Source organism: Brachionichthys hirsutus, chromosome 6 (genome assembly GCF_040956055.1).
Source record: "Brachionichthys hirsutus isolate HB-005 chromosome 6, CSIRO-AGI_Bhir_v1, whole genome shotgun sequence".
In the NCBI taxonomy this organism is placed as follows: domain Eukaryota; kingdom Metazoa; phylum Chordata; class Actinopteri; order Lophiiformes; family Brachionichthyidae; genus Brachionichthys; species Brachionichthys hirsutus.
The window spans coordinates 2,707,513-2,723,400 of NC_090902.1; the positions used below are offsets into that span (position 1 = coordinate 2,707,513).

General features: G+C 42.6%; 1 protein-coding gene across 1 annotated transcript; it reads right to left on the minus strand.

The window, feature by feature from the left end:
- Positions 1-12,730: 12,730 nt before the first annotated feature.
- Positions 12,731-14,809, minus strand: pitx2 (paired-like homeodomain 2). The gene is made up of 3 exons (XM_068740234.1): positions 14,620-14,809; positions 14,036-14,235; positions 12,731-13,291 (listed from the first exon to the last, which is right to left on the minus strand). Exons 1-3 carry the CDS (start codon positions 14,807-14,809, stop codon positions 12,731-12,733), a joined length of 951 nt encoding a protein of 316 aa, XP_068596335.1.
- Between the last annotated feature and the right edge of the window lie 1,079 nt (positions 14,810-15,888).

A 15,888-nucleotide genomic window follows, 5' to 3' on the forward strand; every position in this document is an offset into this window, starting at 1 on the left:
ACACAAAAAAATAAACGAGATAGTCAAGGGAGAATATAAGATTTCTCATATTTCACTTAATTGAATTAGAAATTTTCAGTTACTAATGTTTTCTTATATTTGATCCGATATGTATCGGATCAAATATAAGTACTGAACATAACACGACAAATTTAATTTGGATTGGATCCGGAATGCGGATAATGTCGCGATACAAACAAATCTGGATTTTTCCGTTTTCTTATATTTGATCCGATATGTATCGGATCAAATATAAGTACTGAACATAACACGACAAATGTAATTTGGATCGGATCCGGAATGCGGATAATGTCGCGATACAAACAAATCTGGATTTTTCCATTTACTTATAATAGAGGCTTAAAAAATAAAGATAATAAAAAATCACATCTTGTAAAATATGCATTCAAGTCACTCACCAAGAGTCACAGTCATAAAGGGGTCTGATATGCACTATCATGAACTGATCCAAAATGAGACATTTAAAAATTGAAAACCCCATTTATGGATTCAAAAATCAGTTAATAATACACATAAACTCCAATTCAATTTACTTTTCAGGGTTGGAGTATAAAGATACCACGAACTAATTTAGAACCTTTTGGTGATGATCCAGATCACCGTGTGGACGGTGTAAATCTAATTATGAGGGGAATGAGCTACTTGGCGGAGGTCTGCGCTCTCCGAGTGCTTTTCTGTTTAAAATTTGCATTAAATGTTATTCCAAATACGACTAATGCTGACATGGCTTTACTGCCACCGTTTATCCTTTGCATGGTCATGGAGTGTTGGAGCCTATCCCAGCTGAAACTGGGCGACACTCACACCTATTGGTAATAGTATTAGTCATCAAATGGTTTTAGACGCTGGCATCCCAGGTTTGTATTTTGTAGGTAACCTGCACCCCCCCATGTGACCAGAGATTATTTGCTGCAAGGCCTCCATGCCTCCTTTCTCAGTATACTAAAGGGTAGATCACATTCACTACCATTTTTTTTTTACTCTTACATTCATAGCAATGCTCCAGAATAAAATTTGTGTTGGTTAGACGAATATTAAATACAATATAAAGGCCACAGAAATAACAATGAAGGCATGAAACTGCAATAAAATAAAATAAATGGCTGGCAGGCACATGAAAAATTAAATAGCACGGAAACAGATTGGAAAAATGTTTGCCCGAAACAAGCTAACAAAGGCTGCTTTTAGATTTCATCAGGGCTTCATTAGGTTCCCGCTGGTCTCTTGAGTGTCGCTCTGGTGTCGGGCTGGGAGGTGTGACCTCTCACCTGCCTGCAGTCTAAACATCAGAGGCTGGCTGTACCACAGCATCGACTGGGATTTCATCATCCCAGTTCATTCTCCACACATCCAATAAATCTCAAGTGCTGCTGGAGAAGCATATCAGGGCTGTTTGTGTCTGTGCTTCATGCCCTTCGCTGTATGTCTGCTGTGTAGTCTGAGTCAGGGGGGTGCGTCTGTGCAGAGGTTCTGACCCGGTGGGTGAATCTCTGCACACATGCTCATTATCTGTTTTGTCCCTTTCATCATTTTAAGTCATTATAATTTTATTGTAAGTCATCATTTGCTGCACTGATAAACTGTAGAAAATAATTTAACTCAAGCTCCACAAAATATTCTATTATCTAGCTATCATTCTTTAATTTTCTCATATTAAATGTATTTATTCGTAATCGTTTTTAGCAGGTCCTGTCAAGTTCTCAGCCTCAGCTTCTGGACCTAATCGAGTCTGACCTTTCGATGTCCGGTGCTAAAACACGGAGACAGATGGAGAGACGCCGCTGTGGAATATCAAATAGCACTGATTTGTATTTGTTCCCCGTTTCGGGTCTGTTGTTCACGGAGATGCTGCTTCTCTCCATCTTCTTCAGTCTTTGGGTTTTATTTGAGCCCTGTAGCGATAACTGACCATTAAAATGCAGAACATAACTTCATTCCATCTGCATGTATCTGTATCACAATATGGAAACTCGTTTGTGTTGAAAGAACCAGAACCTGGCAAACATTATTTTATTATTTTATCTTATTTTTCCTTTGTTTGTCCGGGAGCATCTCTGATATCTAGATATCCCACGATCATGAAGTGACCTCTCTGACTGTGCTTAAAATATATTTTCTTCTTTCCATTTTCTACTATTTGAGTAATGGCTCCTTTTGATCAAGTATCAATCAAGCCATCGAAAACATAAGTAAAGTACACCCAACCTATTACTTGTTACGACAGTACTACTTTTACTATTCTACTGCCATCTGGTGGTGGGAGCGTGACGTGCAGCACTTCGCAGTCAGAAGATCTGAGCTCAGCCAAACAAATTGGATTCATAATGTATGGCTTACATTACTCAGTGCTTATATCGGAGGCTGTGAAGGAACCCTTGTAATAAATCTATTCTGTCATATATCCCAGGCATCTGTGTAACAGTCCCAGTAAGATGGAGAATTGGTGATATGATGTGTGAGGGAGCAAGGTGCGTGTATTGTTTTAACCAGAAGGGCACCAGCTGCTGTCACAGAGTTGTGGTGTGGAAAGTGGAAATCTGACCTACTGGTTTAGAGCAGATAAAAACACATCCCCTGACCTTTCCGCTTTATTACCCACCATGATGCCTCATAAATTGAGGAGAGGACAGTGCTGGAGTCACGCCAAAGGCATTGAAGGAGCAGCGGGGGGTTTCTTCTTTTCCTGCTCTTTGGGGTTTTTATTTTATTTTTACACACACACTGTGTAAGACAAGGATAATTTTATCTTAATAGTTATCTTAATTTTTGTTAGGTATATTTTGTGCCCTAGTAGATCTATAAGAAAATTAAAGACATCAATGATGATCCAGTCATGAGTAGCTATAAATCATTTAAATAAAAATAATGTAATTACATCATGTTGGTAAAATATTCTGATATATTTTGGAATATTTAATTACAGGAACATAAAAGAGATGATAAATGAACTATAATTTTAAAGCCCTATCATATGATTATGTGTAAGTGTAATAGACACATGTCAAAGGAAATCAGTTGCTGAAAGCCTTCAATTAAAGCAGAAATTACACCTGGTTATTTCGGCTAATTAACTTTAATTATCTCTAGCGCCCTCTGCTGGCTCTTAGGGTGTATTTCATGGTACTTTCTTTGATCAGCCAAATCCAAACTATTGTAATTCATAAAGAATAAAGATTTCAGATTTCAAAATGATGCAAAAGTTATCTTTTATCCTCACAGACAGACCTCACAAGCAGATGCATTCCATCCTCTATAAATGACATCAAGAGAAACAAAGAAGAACCCTCCATGCCCCTAACCTACAACAGAGGGTCTATATCAGTCGCCATGACACCTCCTGCATAGAAATATACACCTTTAGCCGCTGCAACCAAACTATAGATGTGTATATACGAGCTTGTGTTTCTTCCATTTCGTTAATGACGGTGTATGGTGATGCCTTCCAGCAGGGATTACCACACCGTGAGATCTGCCTCTCCTGCCGCGTGGAATAATGAAGGAGAGCTGTGGAGACTGGAGGCGCAGGCGTCGGGTCGTTTTCCACCTGCAGGGTTTTCACTGCAGACGACAAACTCTGGACGTGACTGTCTTTTCACAGATTAGAGAGTGTCTGAGAGGCACACAGAAAAAGACAGAGAGATAGGGGGGAGGGGGGGGGGGGCGTCAAACAGGAATTATGCACTTGTTCCTGCACAATCTGCTTGTGGAGTTTTTAAAACAGATTTCAGGCAAACAGTCCAATAAATCAAAGGAAAATGAAATAAAATGCTGTAATGTTAAATAAATAATTTCCAAACACATTGACTGAAATGTCAGAAACTGGACCACAATGTGCTTCATAAAATAACAGCGGTAAATTACATTTCTTTATTAAAATGTCAGTTATTATCATCAGGATGACATGTTTCCACAGTACAGTTCCATATTCAGATTAAATTTCTCAATCAGATACGGATTAAATCAATAATTGCACATATTGTTTATTCAATAGGGAAACTTCTGATGGAAATTTAGAATCTTGTCTTATAAAATATAGTCTTAATGGGAGACAACGCTAATTGTTTTTAATCAAAAGTGCCATTCATCACTACAGCATTAGCATCAACAGCTAAATCTTGTGTAAGTGACAAAAACAGATGGTACCTGCTATATAAATATATGCAGCTCCTAACTTTATCTTGAAGGAGCAATCTTTGGGGTTCTTTGCATTTATTTCTGAGTCATCTTTGACACAAACTGATAATTACTGAGCTCATTCTGCGCAGAGGAGCGCAAACGCTGAGTCAACAGTGCCCCCCCCCCCCCCAGTTTTCTTCCACTGCAGGTGCCACAGTGCAGATTGTGCAGTTTTCTTTTGCACAGTTTGAAAACAGACATTATTCCCTCCACTATGATTCACAGATTTTCAGACCAGGAAATGTAAAAAGAAATGCAATCAGCATTTTTTTTATAGGTTGCATTGCTGTCGAGCCGGCAGACACCGACAGGTTTAAACGACTCTGGCGTTAATCTCTGTGAATATTTTTGCACGGTATTTCCTACAGTCCAACCATTGAGGGTTGAGTGTGATTTCAGTGGCTCCACTTCCTTCCAGTTCTCCGCGGATGTTCGGCTCCTGTGGAGGCAGAGAGAGATCAGATCTTATAGAGATCAATACCCCTGAATGGATTTCCTTTAACAACCACACTGAAATCCTACCATCTGTGACATATAGGTTGAGTGTATAAGACACTGCTGGGTCGGATCCAATCCCATAAGTCGATCTCCACACCAGCTGCTCTTGTTGGATTGGAAATGCTGTCGGCTGGGAGGGTGAATGATGGCGCCCCCATGCAGGTGCACCATGTGGAGTGTTGACGTTTTTAACGATTTACCTTTTTATTTCCCTATTTTCTCTATACTGTTTATCTCATTTACGAAAAGGTCAGGTGCCATCCTATTTTCACATCCGTGAAAACATCTGTCGTTTTCCGACATCAGCTGTAGAAACTTCATCATGATGGTGTAATATAGATTATTAAAAGGCATGTTTCTATATGTTGCGGGAAATGCACTTATTTTTCATCCACATGTGACTAAATAGGAAGCTGCATCCAGTTAGCTTAGCTTAGCATCAGGACTGGAGACAATGGCAGATAAAAGTCTCTAATGAATATATTTTGTGTTATGAGGGCATTCCTAGTTACTCATAACACATTCATAAGCTTTCTTTTAAGACATAGAGGGTTCATAAAACATTGTAGATATTACTTATAATAGATCACAAGCTGAAGAATCTTGTAGATATTAGGTAAATAGTTTGACTTCCTGTCTACACCTGTTCACACCTGAATAATCAACTGCAATATAGATTCATAACATAGTATCCTAAGTTATAATTAGATTGAAGTACATTTTAATTGTTGTTGCAGTAAAAGAAAAAGCACTCGGAGATCGCAGACCTCCTCCAAGCAGCTCATTCCCCTCATCAATGGATCCACATGGTGATCTGGATCATCATCAAAAGGTTCTTAATTGTTCTTGGTAGCTTTATACACCAACCATGAAAAGTAAAAGTGAATCAGAGTTGATTTTTGAATCTATAAATGGTATTTCAATGTTAACATTTAAAGGTCACATGTTACACCCTTTGTCCACCACTTAACGCCGTTCCAAGACATTTGCATGAAATATCTGTGACAGTCGTTGGTCAAAATAGCAGACAGACGCTGCAGGACAGCGTCCCTCTTTTGAATGAATCTATATTTATTAGATAGAATGTCAGAGTAGTACAAGTACATTGGAATGTATTACAGTACAAGTACAGTCAAACACCCTGTCTAAGAGGAGAATTTCAAAAAAGCCCTTGCGGTCTTGTTTCCGCTGAAAGTCCTTCGTAAATAAATCATCGACATTTAACAATACCAATAAAAAAATAAAAAATAAAACAGCTCTCAAAATGTAATCGACCCATCATCAAAATCCATCCAGCAATTGTTCTGTAATTCTGCTAACAAACAAGCACAGTCAAAAACATAACATCCATGGTGGCGGTAATGATGCGGCTATGCAGGATGCAGCAACAGTTATTACCTCAGCTAGCCTATACTTTATAACCAACTACTCAAATGCATGATAATTTATACTCTATTTGAAGCCACATCCAGAATGTACATTCAGCAGGCACAGAAAAGAAGAAAGCACCGTGAGAAATGTCGACACATATCGATATTTTACAAATATCTGGATAATAGCTGCTTGTCAATCGGAAAACAAGAGTCTCAGAACCGTTGACCGCACGGTTTGTGTAGAGATGGAAACGCCAGAAGAAAAAGAAAAAGCATCTCTACATTTGCAGAAGGGAAAACTGTGACGAGCAACATCTGGCTTTAATAAGACAGCGGTCCAAAGAAATATTTTTACAAGGCGTAAACATTTTACACTTCAGCCAACGCCAGAGCGACTTACAGAGCGGGTGGGGCTTCTGAGTGCCGGCTGTGGGTTCCAGAGGCAACGAGCTGCTGCTGCTGGGATAGAGACAAATGGAAACTGGCCCTGGAAGCAGAGGAAGAAATCTTTGCTGATCTCAGGCCGTGTGTAATGTAAGGAAAAAGTGCTGACTCGCCATTTATCTGCATGAGGAATAGCCTGTTTCCTGGCAGCAAAGACAGTTTGATTTGACTAGCAGGCTGCTATTGGTGACGCCCAACATGCTCGGACATTCATTTATAGCAGACTGATAGTTATCACAGTTTAATTTAGAGGTGCAACGTGTGATTATAGGAGGGACCGGTGCTATTTATGTCTGTGCTGCAGAACAGAAAGAGCACATGTTGTGTGAATGTTCTATAAAGCACTGATTCAGTGATGCGCTGGACTTAGAAGATGTTTGCCAGTCTTTAAAATATCCGTCCAGCAATTATTATAACAGGAGAGAACAGACTAGAGGTCATACCTGCAAGGTCATTGTTACTGAGCCATTAGTTTGGCTTTTTCATAAATATGTTTTAAATTAATGAGCGTATTAAAGACAGAAGTGACCTAATGATGCATATTTACTGGAGAAAACAGAATTTTGACTTGCACAAACATGGCGACATGTCTTTTTCGAAACGACTTCCAAATAATGATTGCTCATAGTTCCATTCCCTTTTGGGTGTAAAATTAATTGTTACTGCTATTTTAAATCCCCATAAGGATGCTGTTCAATTGGCCGGTTACCCACCGGTGAAGCAAATTACCACAAAATATTTCTACATGGACAATATATTCTACAATTTAAATACCACAGGTTTCCATAATTCTCCACTCATGGCCCTCCGGAAAGCTCGGCGGTTTGATCGAGGAAACATTTAAGTGGATAAATGACGTAAAATGTCTTCCTAAGTGGTCGCCTCCATCATTTGAGCATTTTCTGCCCACGGATGCCCTGTTTGCACAGCTGGGGAATCTGATCGGCTTTATCTCTGCAAGCATTCAGGATTCTGTTTCCACAGAAATAAAAACCCTCTCAGACTTTAAACAGCGATACAGTAGCTGCCCACATTATTTCTAAATTTCTAAATCCATGGAGGCTCCACAAAAAGATCTCATTTTACTTAATAGAGCAATTTAGAATAATCTGTGTTGACGAAGTCGGATTCCTCCGCATAGTTTGCTCCTGTGATGACTAAATGTGCCGTAATCTGAGTTTTGGATTTTTTAGAACGTTAGCACAGAAGGGCGGCTAAAAGAATTTGAGCGCGAACAGCGTGCCGAACACACATTTCACAACATCGTTCGCCTCAGTGTGAGCGGAAAAGTACACGACAAGAAGCGAAAGCAAAAAGAAGAAGAAAACTTAAACAGACAAAAGCTCTCAGGTGTCATTTTCTATCTGAAGTCGGGGGCCCCGGCGGGCCCCCCCCCCTCAGACGCAGACACAGACTCCGGGTGGCTGACAGCGGCCAACAGAGGTAAACGTTACAGTAGGCGACGGGCCTAAAGAAAACAGCGCTGAGAGATGCCATCTGGTTCAGACTGTGCAAACTGAAGGTGTCTGAACACGACGCTTCGGCTAAGGCTAACATGTTAGCAGCTGTAGAGGCACGACGGAGACTTAGCGTAGCCGTTGTGCCTGAAAGGCTTCCATTGTGCACATCTGATTTCTTTCCTTTCGTACTTTAATGGATCATGGTCATGATTATTGTTATTTTTTAAATGATTCTTGCTTAAATTCACTGTATGTGTCTTTTGTGGTCTGAATATAGGATAAAATGTGTTTCTTTGCAGGCGGGTAGATCTGCTATTCATCCTAAATGCTAAATTATTCCGCTTTAATTTGCATGTATGCTCTTCATCAAACAGCACAGACCATGAACTGAAGTATTTTTCGGATTGATTTCTTCTTTTACTGCCCCCCCCCCCCCCCCCCATGTTTCTGTTTTAAACACTTTTTTGAGACTAGTTGGGGTCCTTGGAGATCAAAATGGCTCAAAAACACAAATAATGATTTTATTTCTCCAGCTCAAGACCCTCAACCTTTATGTCAATTTTTTAATTATTCTTTTCATATTATATCACATAAATCAGCAATCTCTCCTTCCCAATCATTTCTTTCCCATCGCTATTCCAGGATCCATGCGAGCCATGATCTCTTCAGCGTGTGTAGAAATTGATTCAAAGACAAAATGCCTCAGATGTGTCTTGTGTTTTGTTTTCATTCCTTTTTAATAGAACCTTGGAGAGCAAGAAGTGCGTGCGTCATGAAATTCGACTTGGTTCATCTGCTTTCACACGCCTGGGCCGGTCGCCTGCCTTCAAATGGCGCCGAGCCACCACTGCAAGAATACACAACTCGCACACATGTGGAGATGCACACGCAGCCATCATGCATGGCTGCAGATATAAAGGAATACCAAGCACACAAGAGTCTTTTGGTCACAGCCACAGGCATGGAACATACATTTTCTGTCATTTTCCTTCTTGAATACAAAGACGGCTCCACCTTTCAGCTTAATTTCCATGAAAAGAGCCGCCTCTGCCGCAGGTGAAGCTGAAGTTGCTCCGGGGTCCTGAGAGGTTCAGCTGAGGAGCGTCTCGTTATGGAAAACTTCTGCCCGGGCCTTAGGTGAGGGTGAGAATGTCTGAGGTCACCTCATGTGACCTTTAGCTGAGGCAGCTGGGCCGTCATTGGTCAAACCCTCAGCCTCCCACCTCCCCCCCAAGACACACAGCAGCCCTCTCTGCTCAGACTTAGTTGTGCGTTTGCAGGCCGACTGTGAATCATCTCTGCTGCTTCACACGGATAAATGATCCCATCTAAAACAGTATTTTGTTCACAATTCTAAAATTCAATTCAATGAGACGCTTTTCAAGTGTATTATACCAAATACACACAGAAGATGAGTGCAGTGTAAAGTCTACACTGATATTATTACCATTCTGTATTACCTTTTTCTTTTTCAAATCATGAATGTGTTAATCCCCAGAGGAAGTAAATCTTAAATTATCTTTAATCTCATAAATAGAAAAAAGAGAAGTTGAAAGGAGTTTAGTTTCAAAGCACCAGAGCCTTGCTGTGATTTAAATTTTTTTTATCGCTAAGCCCATGTTGTGCACAATTCTATAAACAACAACAACAACAAGCTATTGATCTGTATTCTCTGCCCTGCATTTTTACAGGACGCATAAAAAACATAACAATTAAATTAAATGCTTGTTAGATATTCTCTCCGCTTGAAAACTAACAAAATAATTTGCATGGTTTAGACGAAAAACTCAATATTTAAATCTACGTTACACTACACGCGATTATAAGAAACTGTGCCAGCTAATTTTGTAAAAAAATAATAATATTGTTAACAATCTGCATTCTTTCTTTACATCGAAATTAGCTTTGCAATATTTAAGTTATCTTGGCACACACACACACACACAGGAAAACAGGAGGATAACGTAATTCCAGGCTTCATTAGTATCTGATTAGAAAACACGCTCCCTAACATCGCGTGGAAGTTTCTCCCGCGTGACGCGCCGCCGCGCGCGCCCCTGGCACGGTACATGTTTGGATATTTGCTCTTTCTCGCGTCTTATTTGAATTCCCAAAGGAGTGGAGATGAATGCTGCGTCGGCTCGGGGTGTCACGACACTGGCGGAACAAATCTCGCATTAAGATGTGCTCGTGCGCGCGTTAGGTGAAGGAAAAGAAGCTGAAGCAGGACAAATAGAATCTGGTTTCAATTACAGCGGTTGATAATTACGTTTCTGCTGGAGCGTGCAGAACTATATGCTTGGAAAGTTTCTCGTGTATATTTCTCTGTGATAATTATGGGCAGTTATGTCTGTGACTGTGAAGCATGTTGGATGCGCGTCTCTACGTTTGGTTTGACGCACACGTGCCTCTCCAGTGTCTGAAAATGCAATATAAATCCCATCTAAAACGTGAGCAGAATATAGAGTTGGGAAAAAAAACAAGGCTTATTGTGTTAAATACCTGCAGAAATCTATCATTAAAAGCACGAGTGACCCGGCAGCTCACGGGCACGCCGTTTTTACATTTAAGCTTTAATAAGTTCTTACCTTCTGCCGGATGGAGGGGAGGAGAGATGCTTAAAGATCTGCAGTCCCTCCCGAGCTCCCAGTTCGGCCGAATGAACCCGAGCCACTGAAGCCCGATCTCTCCGGGTCGTCCTCTGTGCGCATGTTGATTGTGCGGATGTGTATTGGGGCTGCAGACTTGCGTATTCGCCCCTGCAGCAGCCGAAGCTTATCCCTTTGCCAGCTGATTGTCGCTCCGCTTTACCGACTCCATCAAAAGGTGACAGTTGCGCATCAAAGCGGCCTTAATAGGGAAATCTCATTCTGGAGGGTGAGGAGGAGTTCAGACCTCGAAAATTAGCCGATTTCATAAGATGTGAAAACAGAAAATAAATGCTTCTAGTGTTTTTTATTATTATATTGCAGTTTTTTTTTAAACGACACTTTGGCTGATTTATTCCGCACTCTTTGCTATTACTCCCTTGGGGGGTGACCCCGAGGCCTCTAGCGACATGACATCAGTTCCTAAATCAGCTCTTTCACCACGTAGCCCCCCCCCCCCCCCCCTTTTAAAGCATCTACTTTAATGGAATGCGTGTTTCAATAGAACACAAAACACCGCAATAATCACACGACCAACATTTTGGTGGGACGCAAAAATGCGTCGTTCAGGCCTGCGACCCCGCGTAGTCTCATTTCATTTGCTGTTCTTCTGCAGGAAGGGTCGGCGGCGTTTCCTTCCCCCCGACGTCTGTGCCCTGTGCCGCGGCGCACGCCTCGGCTCAGTCTCCGCGTAGCAGCGCTTTTACGCAGCGTAAAACCTGTAATGTAAATAACTGAATAATGGATTTAGCGGGATTGTGTATCTATGTGTTTGTTTGTAATATTTTCTGAGCTCAAATACGCACAGGAGAAACCAACCCTGCTGGACTGCTGTCACCGTTGCGCGGTCCCGCCTCCTGTTTGTTGATTCCAGTGTTATTTCAAGCACGACTGACCGCAGCCGCGCAGCCGCGCAGCGCCTCGGTTGAGCAGGCAGACATGTATTCAGCGGTTAATCTGACGGGGCATCTCGTCGCTATGTGTATTGGAGCGGCCCATTGTCTTCCTCTATAGATTAGCCGCACAAGCGCCTCACATAATCGAAAGGCTATAGACTGACTGTCATTGCTTTGCACTCCGCTAACAGACTGCTGCGTAAAGGTTCAATAAAAAGTCTCCCACCAGAATGCTTTTGAACAATATATTTACTTCCATTAAATAAAACACAATAGTTTTTTGGGATGTTGGGGGAAAAAAAAAACTTAATTCCGTACCAAATAGTATACACAGAGCAAAAAAAAAAAAAAAAAAAAATCAGTTGTCGCAGGAACATTTTGATGCTTTTTTCTTTTCTTTTTTTTAAAATCCAGGATTGCTATTCTAAATCGATATTCACACAGACATCAATAATAAATTTATAATATGTTAGAAACACACAACTGGTGCGTTTAGTATGTACATTCCCTTTTGTTTGCAAGCAAAGCACTTTTTTATTTTTCCTTTTAAGGATTCTTTGTTTTCATGCGTTGGTAAATTGAACCTGGAGAGGACTGGAGGGTTATAGCGCGTTACAGGAGATGGTAATTCAAATATGTACAACCTTTTCAGTCAATAGTTACTGCGTCCACAAGAAAAATACACCCTTACGATGAGCTGGGAAAAAAACAAACAGGCCTTTAAAAAAAAAAAAGTGGCGCAGACAGAAGCGGGCATGGACTCATCGAAGGGGAATGAAACTAAAACCCCCCGTTTCAGTTCGAGCTTGCTTCAGTGGTTCAGTCTTCTGGTGCCCTTTTTTGTGTGGAAAAAAATGAAAAAAGTAGTTGTAGTAGTCTCTTGTTCCTGTGGCCGGCTGTTGGTGATAACGCACACTGCAAAAAAAAAATAAAAAACCCCCATCGTAGCAGGCCAGTTGATCCTGTAAACATCCTCACAATTCCCCCCACCCAACCCCACGCCCCCCCAAAATAATAATAATATTAAAAAAAAGTCATCTGATTGCGATGGAATCGTCTCACCTGTTTGCTACCAAGAGAAACTATCACGAGGGGAAAAGTCAGAATAAACCAACTCCAGAAAAATGACCGAAACATCTGAAACATGAGGAAGAAGCTCTCAGAAGAGCAAACACTTTAAGTGCGCCTCTTCTTATCTTCCTGCAGTGCGGGCATTAGACGGGTCTGTCCACTGCGTACTGGCAAGCGCTCAGATTGGCGACTGGATTCTGCACGGTGGCGTATCCAAAACTCGAGTGCTGCTTGGCTTTCAGTCTCAGGCTGGCCAGGCTGGAGTTACAAGTGTCCCTGTACACGTAAGGGGGGGTCGGGGGCGCGTAGGGGCAGCCCGACGTGGGCACCCCCGAGTTGAGAGCCGGGTTGCCGAGGTTGTTCAAGTTATTGAGGCTGTTGAGGCTGGAGCCCGGCACGCCGGTGACCGCCGATGGCACCATGCCGGATGCCATGGAGGTGATGGAGTTGGGCGCCGGTGAGAACATTGTCTGCGAGGATAGGGGGTTGACGTTCATGGAGTTGAAGAAGGGGAAGCTCTTGGTGGATAGAGAGGCCGGCGTGAGGCCCTTGGCGGCCCAGTTGTTGTACGTGTAGCTCGGGTACATGTCCTCGTAGGGCTGCATGAGTCCGTTGAACTGCGGGCCGAAGCCGTTTTTGCAAAGCTCGGCTTGTTGGTTTCTTTCCCGTTTCCTCCACTTGGCTCGTCGGTTCTTAAACCAAACCTTGGAGCAGAAGAAATGACAAATTATTCCGAGTGCCAATTCATCTTTTATAACCTCCTATAATCTAACGCGTTCATTCTTAGGCTAATTATTAATTTGCGTAAAAGTCCAACATCTGTAGAATTAAACTCGTTCTATTTTCTTTTCTTTTCTTTTTTCGTTATCCGAACAGAATACACATCCGGGCTGTCAGTGCACCACCTCAGCGTGCACGCGGATGCGTATTCCTCTCCACAAACACACTGACCCTAATCACACAACACCAGGGTGACAATCGCAAAATACGAGCTTTGCACCTCTTTCGCACGGCCAGAAGAACACGAGTGGTATCTGCCACTGACACCTATCAATAGCCTCAACCACACGTTCACGCGTAATTACGCCTTAATCGCCAAACAGTTCGGATTTGAATTATTTAATTGATAATTTGCTGCGCGGATTCAAACGTCTCAAGAACCGCAAATTAGCTCGTGATAAAAGTAATTGTTTTACGCGCGTTTTAATTGATTACGCGTAATGGGCAAACACAGATTAATGTATTTAAACACGACTCTTATTTATTTTGCAGTTAAAAACTATACTCTAATAATTCCAATGGAAATTCAGCCATGCGTAAAGTTTGACGTCCGTGCGTAAAAATAAAGTATATAGTATTTTTGGGTTAAGCGAATAATTGACACGAATTACACCCATACTTATACACAAAGATTGCTTTTACTTGCACCCGGGGGGGGGGGTACTCACCCTGACCCGGGCCTCCGTGAGGTTGGTCCACACGGCGATCTCCTCCCTTGTGCTCATGTCCGGGTAGCGATTCCGCTGGAAGGTGGCCTCCAGCTCCTGCAGCTGCTGGCTGGTGAAATGAGTCCTCTGCCGGCGCTGCCGCTTCTTCTTGGAGGGATCATCTGAAGAGTCGTCGTTTTTATTTTGGTTCTTTTCTTTTTCTGTCAAGAGGAAAGAAGTTGATCCAGTCAGGGAGACGTAGGCGGGTTTGGGTTCACTGTTAGTGGTTCAGCTTCACCCCATTGAAAAACAGAAATGATAGTAAATCACTTTCTTTTTGCTATATTTTTTTATTTTTATTTTACATTGTTCATTTTATTGTATTTGGTCTTGACGCCGAGTGCGTAAATAATTGCTATAAACGTGACATATTTTAACTAGTCTTATATTTACACAGCACACAAGATGATTTCAAATGTAAATGTAATGACGCATACAAGCACCTAAAACCGTACTTTGATCAGCTTGAAGAACCGTTTGTTTCTTTTCAATATGACATCTGGCGCGTCCTGCCGATTGCGCCTGCGTCCCCGGGAGGTGCTTACCGACAGACTCCGGGCTGGACGCGTCCGACACGGTGTGCACCTCTAACCGGTGTTTAGAGTCCGCAGACCGCTGCAGCGGCTGCAAACTGGAGGCCATCGCCAGAGCCGCGTGGTGCGTGGAGGCGAGTTTATTCCCTGCGAGTGTGACGTGGTGATTGTCTAAATTTAATGGATCCCTCATAGAGTTCATCGGTGCAATATTGCAAACCTGACTTTGTCAAAAGCAGATTAAGTCCCCTTTAGTGGAACGAGGATAAGCGGAACGTCCGTAGGTGGAATGTGTTCACGTCTCCAAGAAACAAAAAAAGAAGACGCGCGGGAGATCGGTTCCTCCGGCGGTAGAGCTGAAGCCCCCTCAGAATAGATGTCTGCGCGCTGCCATGCTGGCACCGGCGGCGAACAGCAGCTACCTCGGCTCACGATCAGAGTGACAAGGACAGGTAGGGGATATTAGATCCAGAGGCAATACGCACGCTCCGCCGCGCTCTGCTCATCTCAGCTGTTGCCGCTGCCTATCCGAGCGCGCCTCTCTCCAGACCTCCGCGTCACCGTGTTGCGCCCGCCCATATTCCCTCTGACAGGCACGTCATGTGAATATGACGGTGCGGGCTCAACCAACCGGTGCGCGCGTGCGTGTCAATGTGCTTATTTTTCCCCTCTTCCAAATAAAAGCATGTAAAGGGAGAAGGGGACGCGCTCCGGAGTTCTCGTTGCGCAGCAGCCCAAGACCAAATCAAAATGAAAATAACACAGTTTGGTCTCATTTTATGAGATGGGTCCAGTGGCGCAGTAAAACGATGCCGATACCCAAGTTGAGCTGCAGGCGCGCCAGGCGCTGCCGACGCAGTTTACTCAGGGACTCGCTGTGGATAAAACGAGCCAACCGGCGGATTGCGCAGAGAGACATATTAAATATATATGCTCACTGCAAACACAACGACCCGTCAGAGCGCAACGATCACGAGAAAGGACAGAGATTATAAAAGAAAGGAAAGGAGGGACGCGTCAGCCCGTTCCAAAGCTGTCTTTGCGCACTGACAGTAACATACGTGTACAGTTTGTTAAAAGGAGCCCACGTGCAGCTGTTGCAGTTACACGCGCGCTGCATGGAATTTTAATATCGTTTATCCAAAAGTCAAAAAAACGTGTCAAAAACACCCAAACAACCCCGAACAAATCGAATGTCGGCGTCTCCCACTCATGAGGTCTTATCCAGAGATGTTTATAATGCTTCTCCGATATTACGGTCCAAAGACTGACCTAATGGTT

What these genes read in the sequence shown, in the direction of transcription:
- pitx2 (XM_068740234.1), bottom strand. Translation starts at nt 14,809, where the DNA reads ATGAACTCTATGAGGGATCCATTAAATTTAGACAATCACCACGTCACA. An exon ending in GTCCAGCCCGGAGTCTGTCG is followed by an intron (nt 14,236 to 14,619) that starts GTAAGCACCTCC and finishes TCCTCTTGACAG; the next exon opens with AAAAAGAAAAGAACCAAAAT. An exon ending in TCACGGAGGCCCGGGTCAGG is followed by an intron (nt 13,292 to 14,035) that starts GTGAGTACCCCC and finishes TTCTGCTCCAAG; the next exon opens with GTTTGGTTTAAGAACCGACG.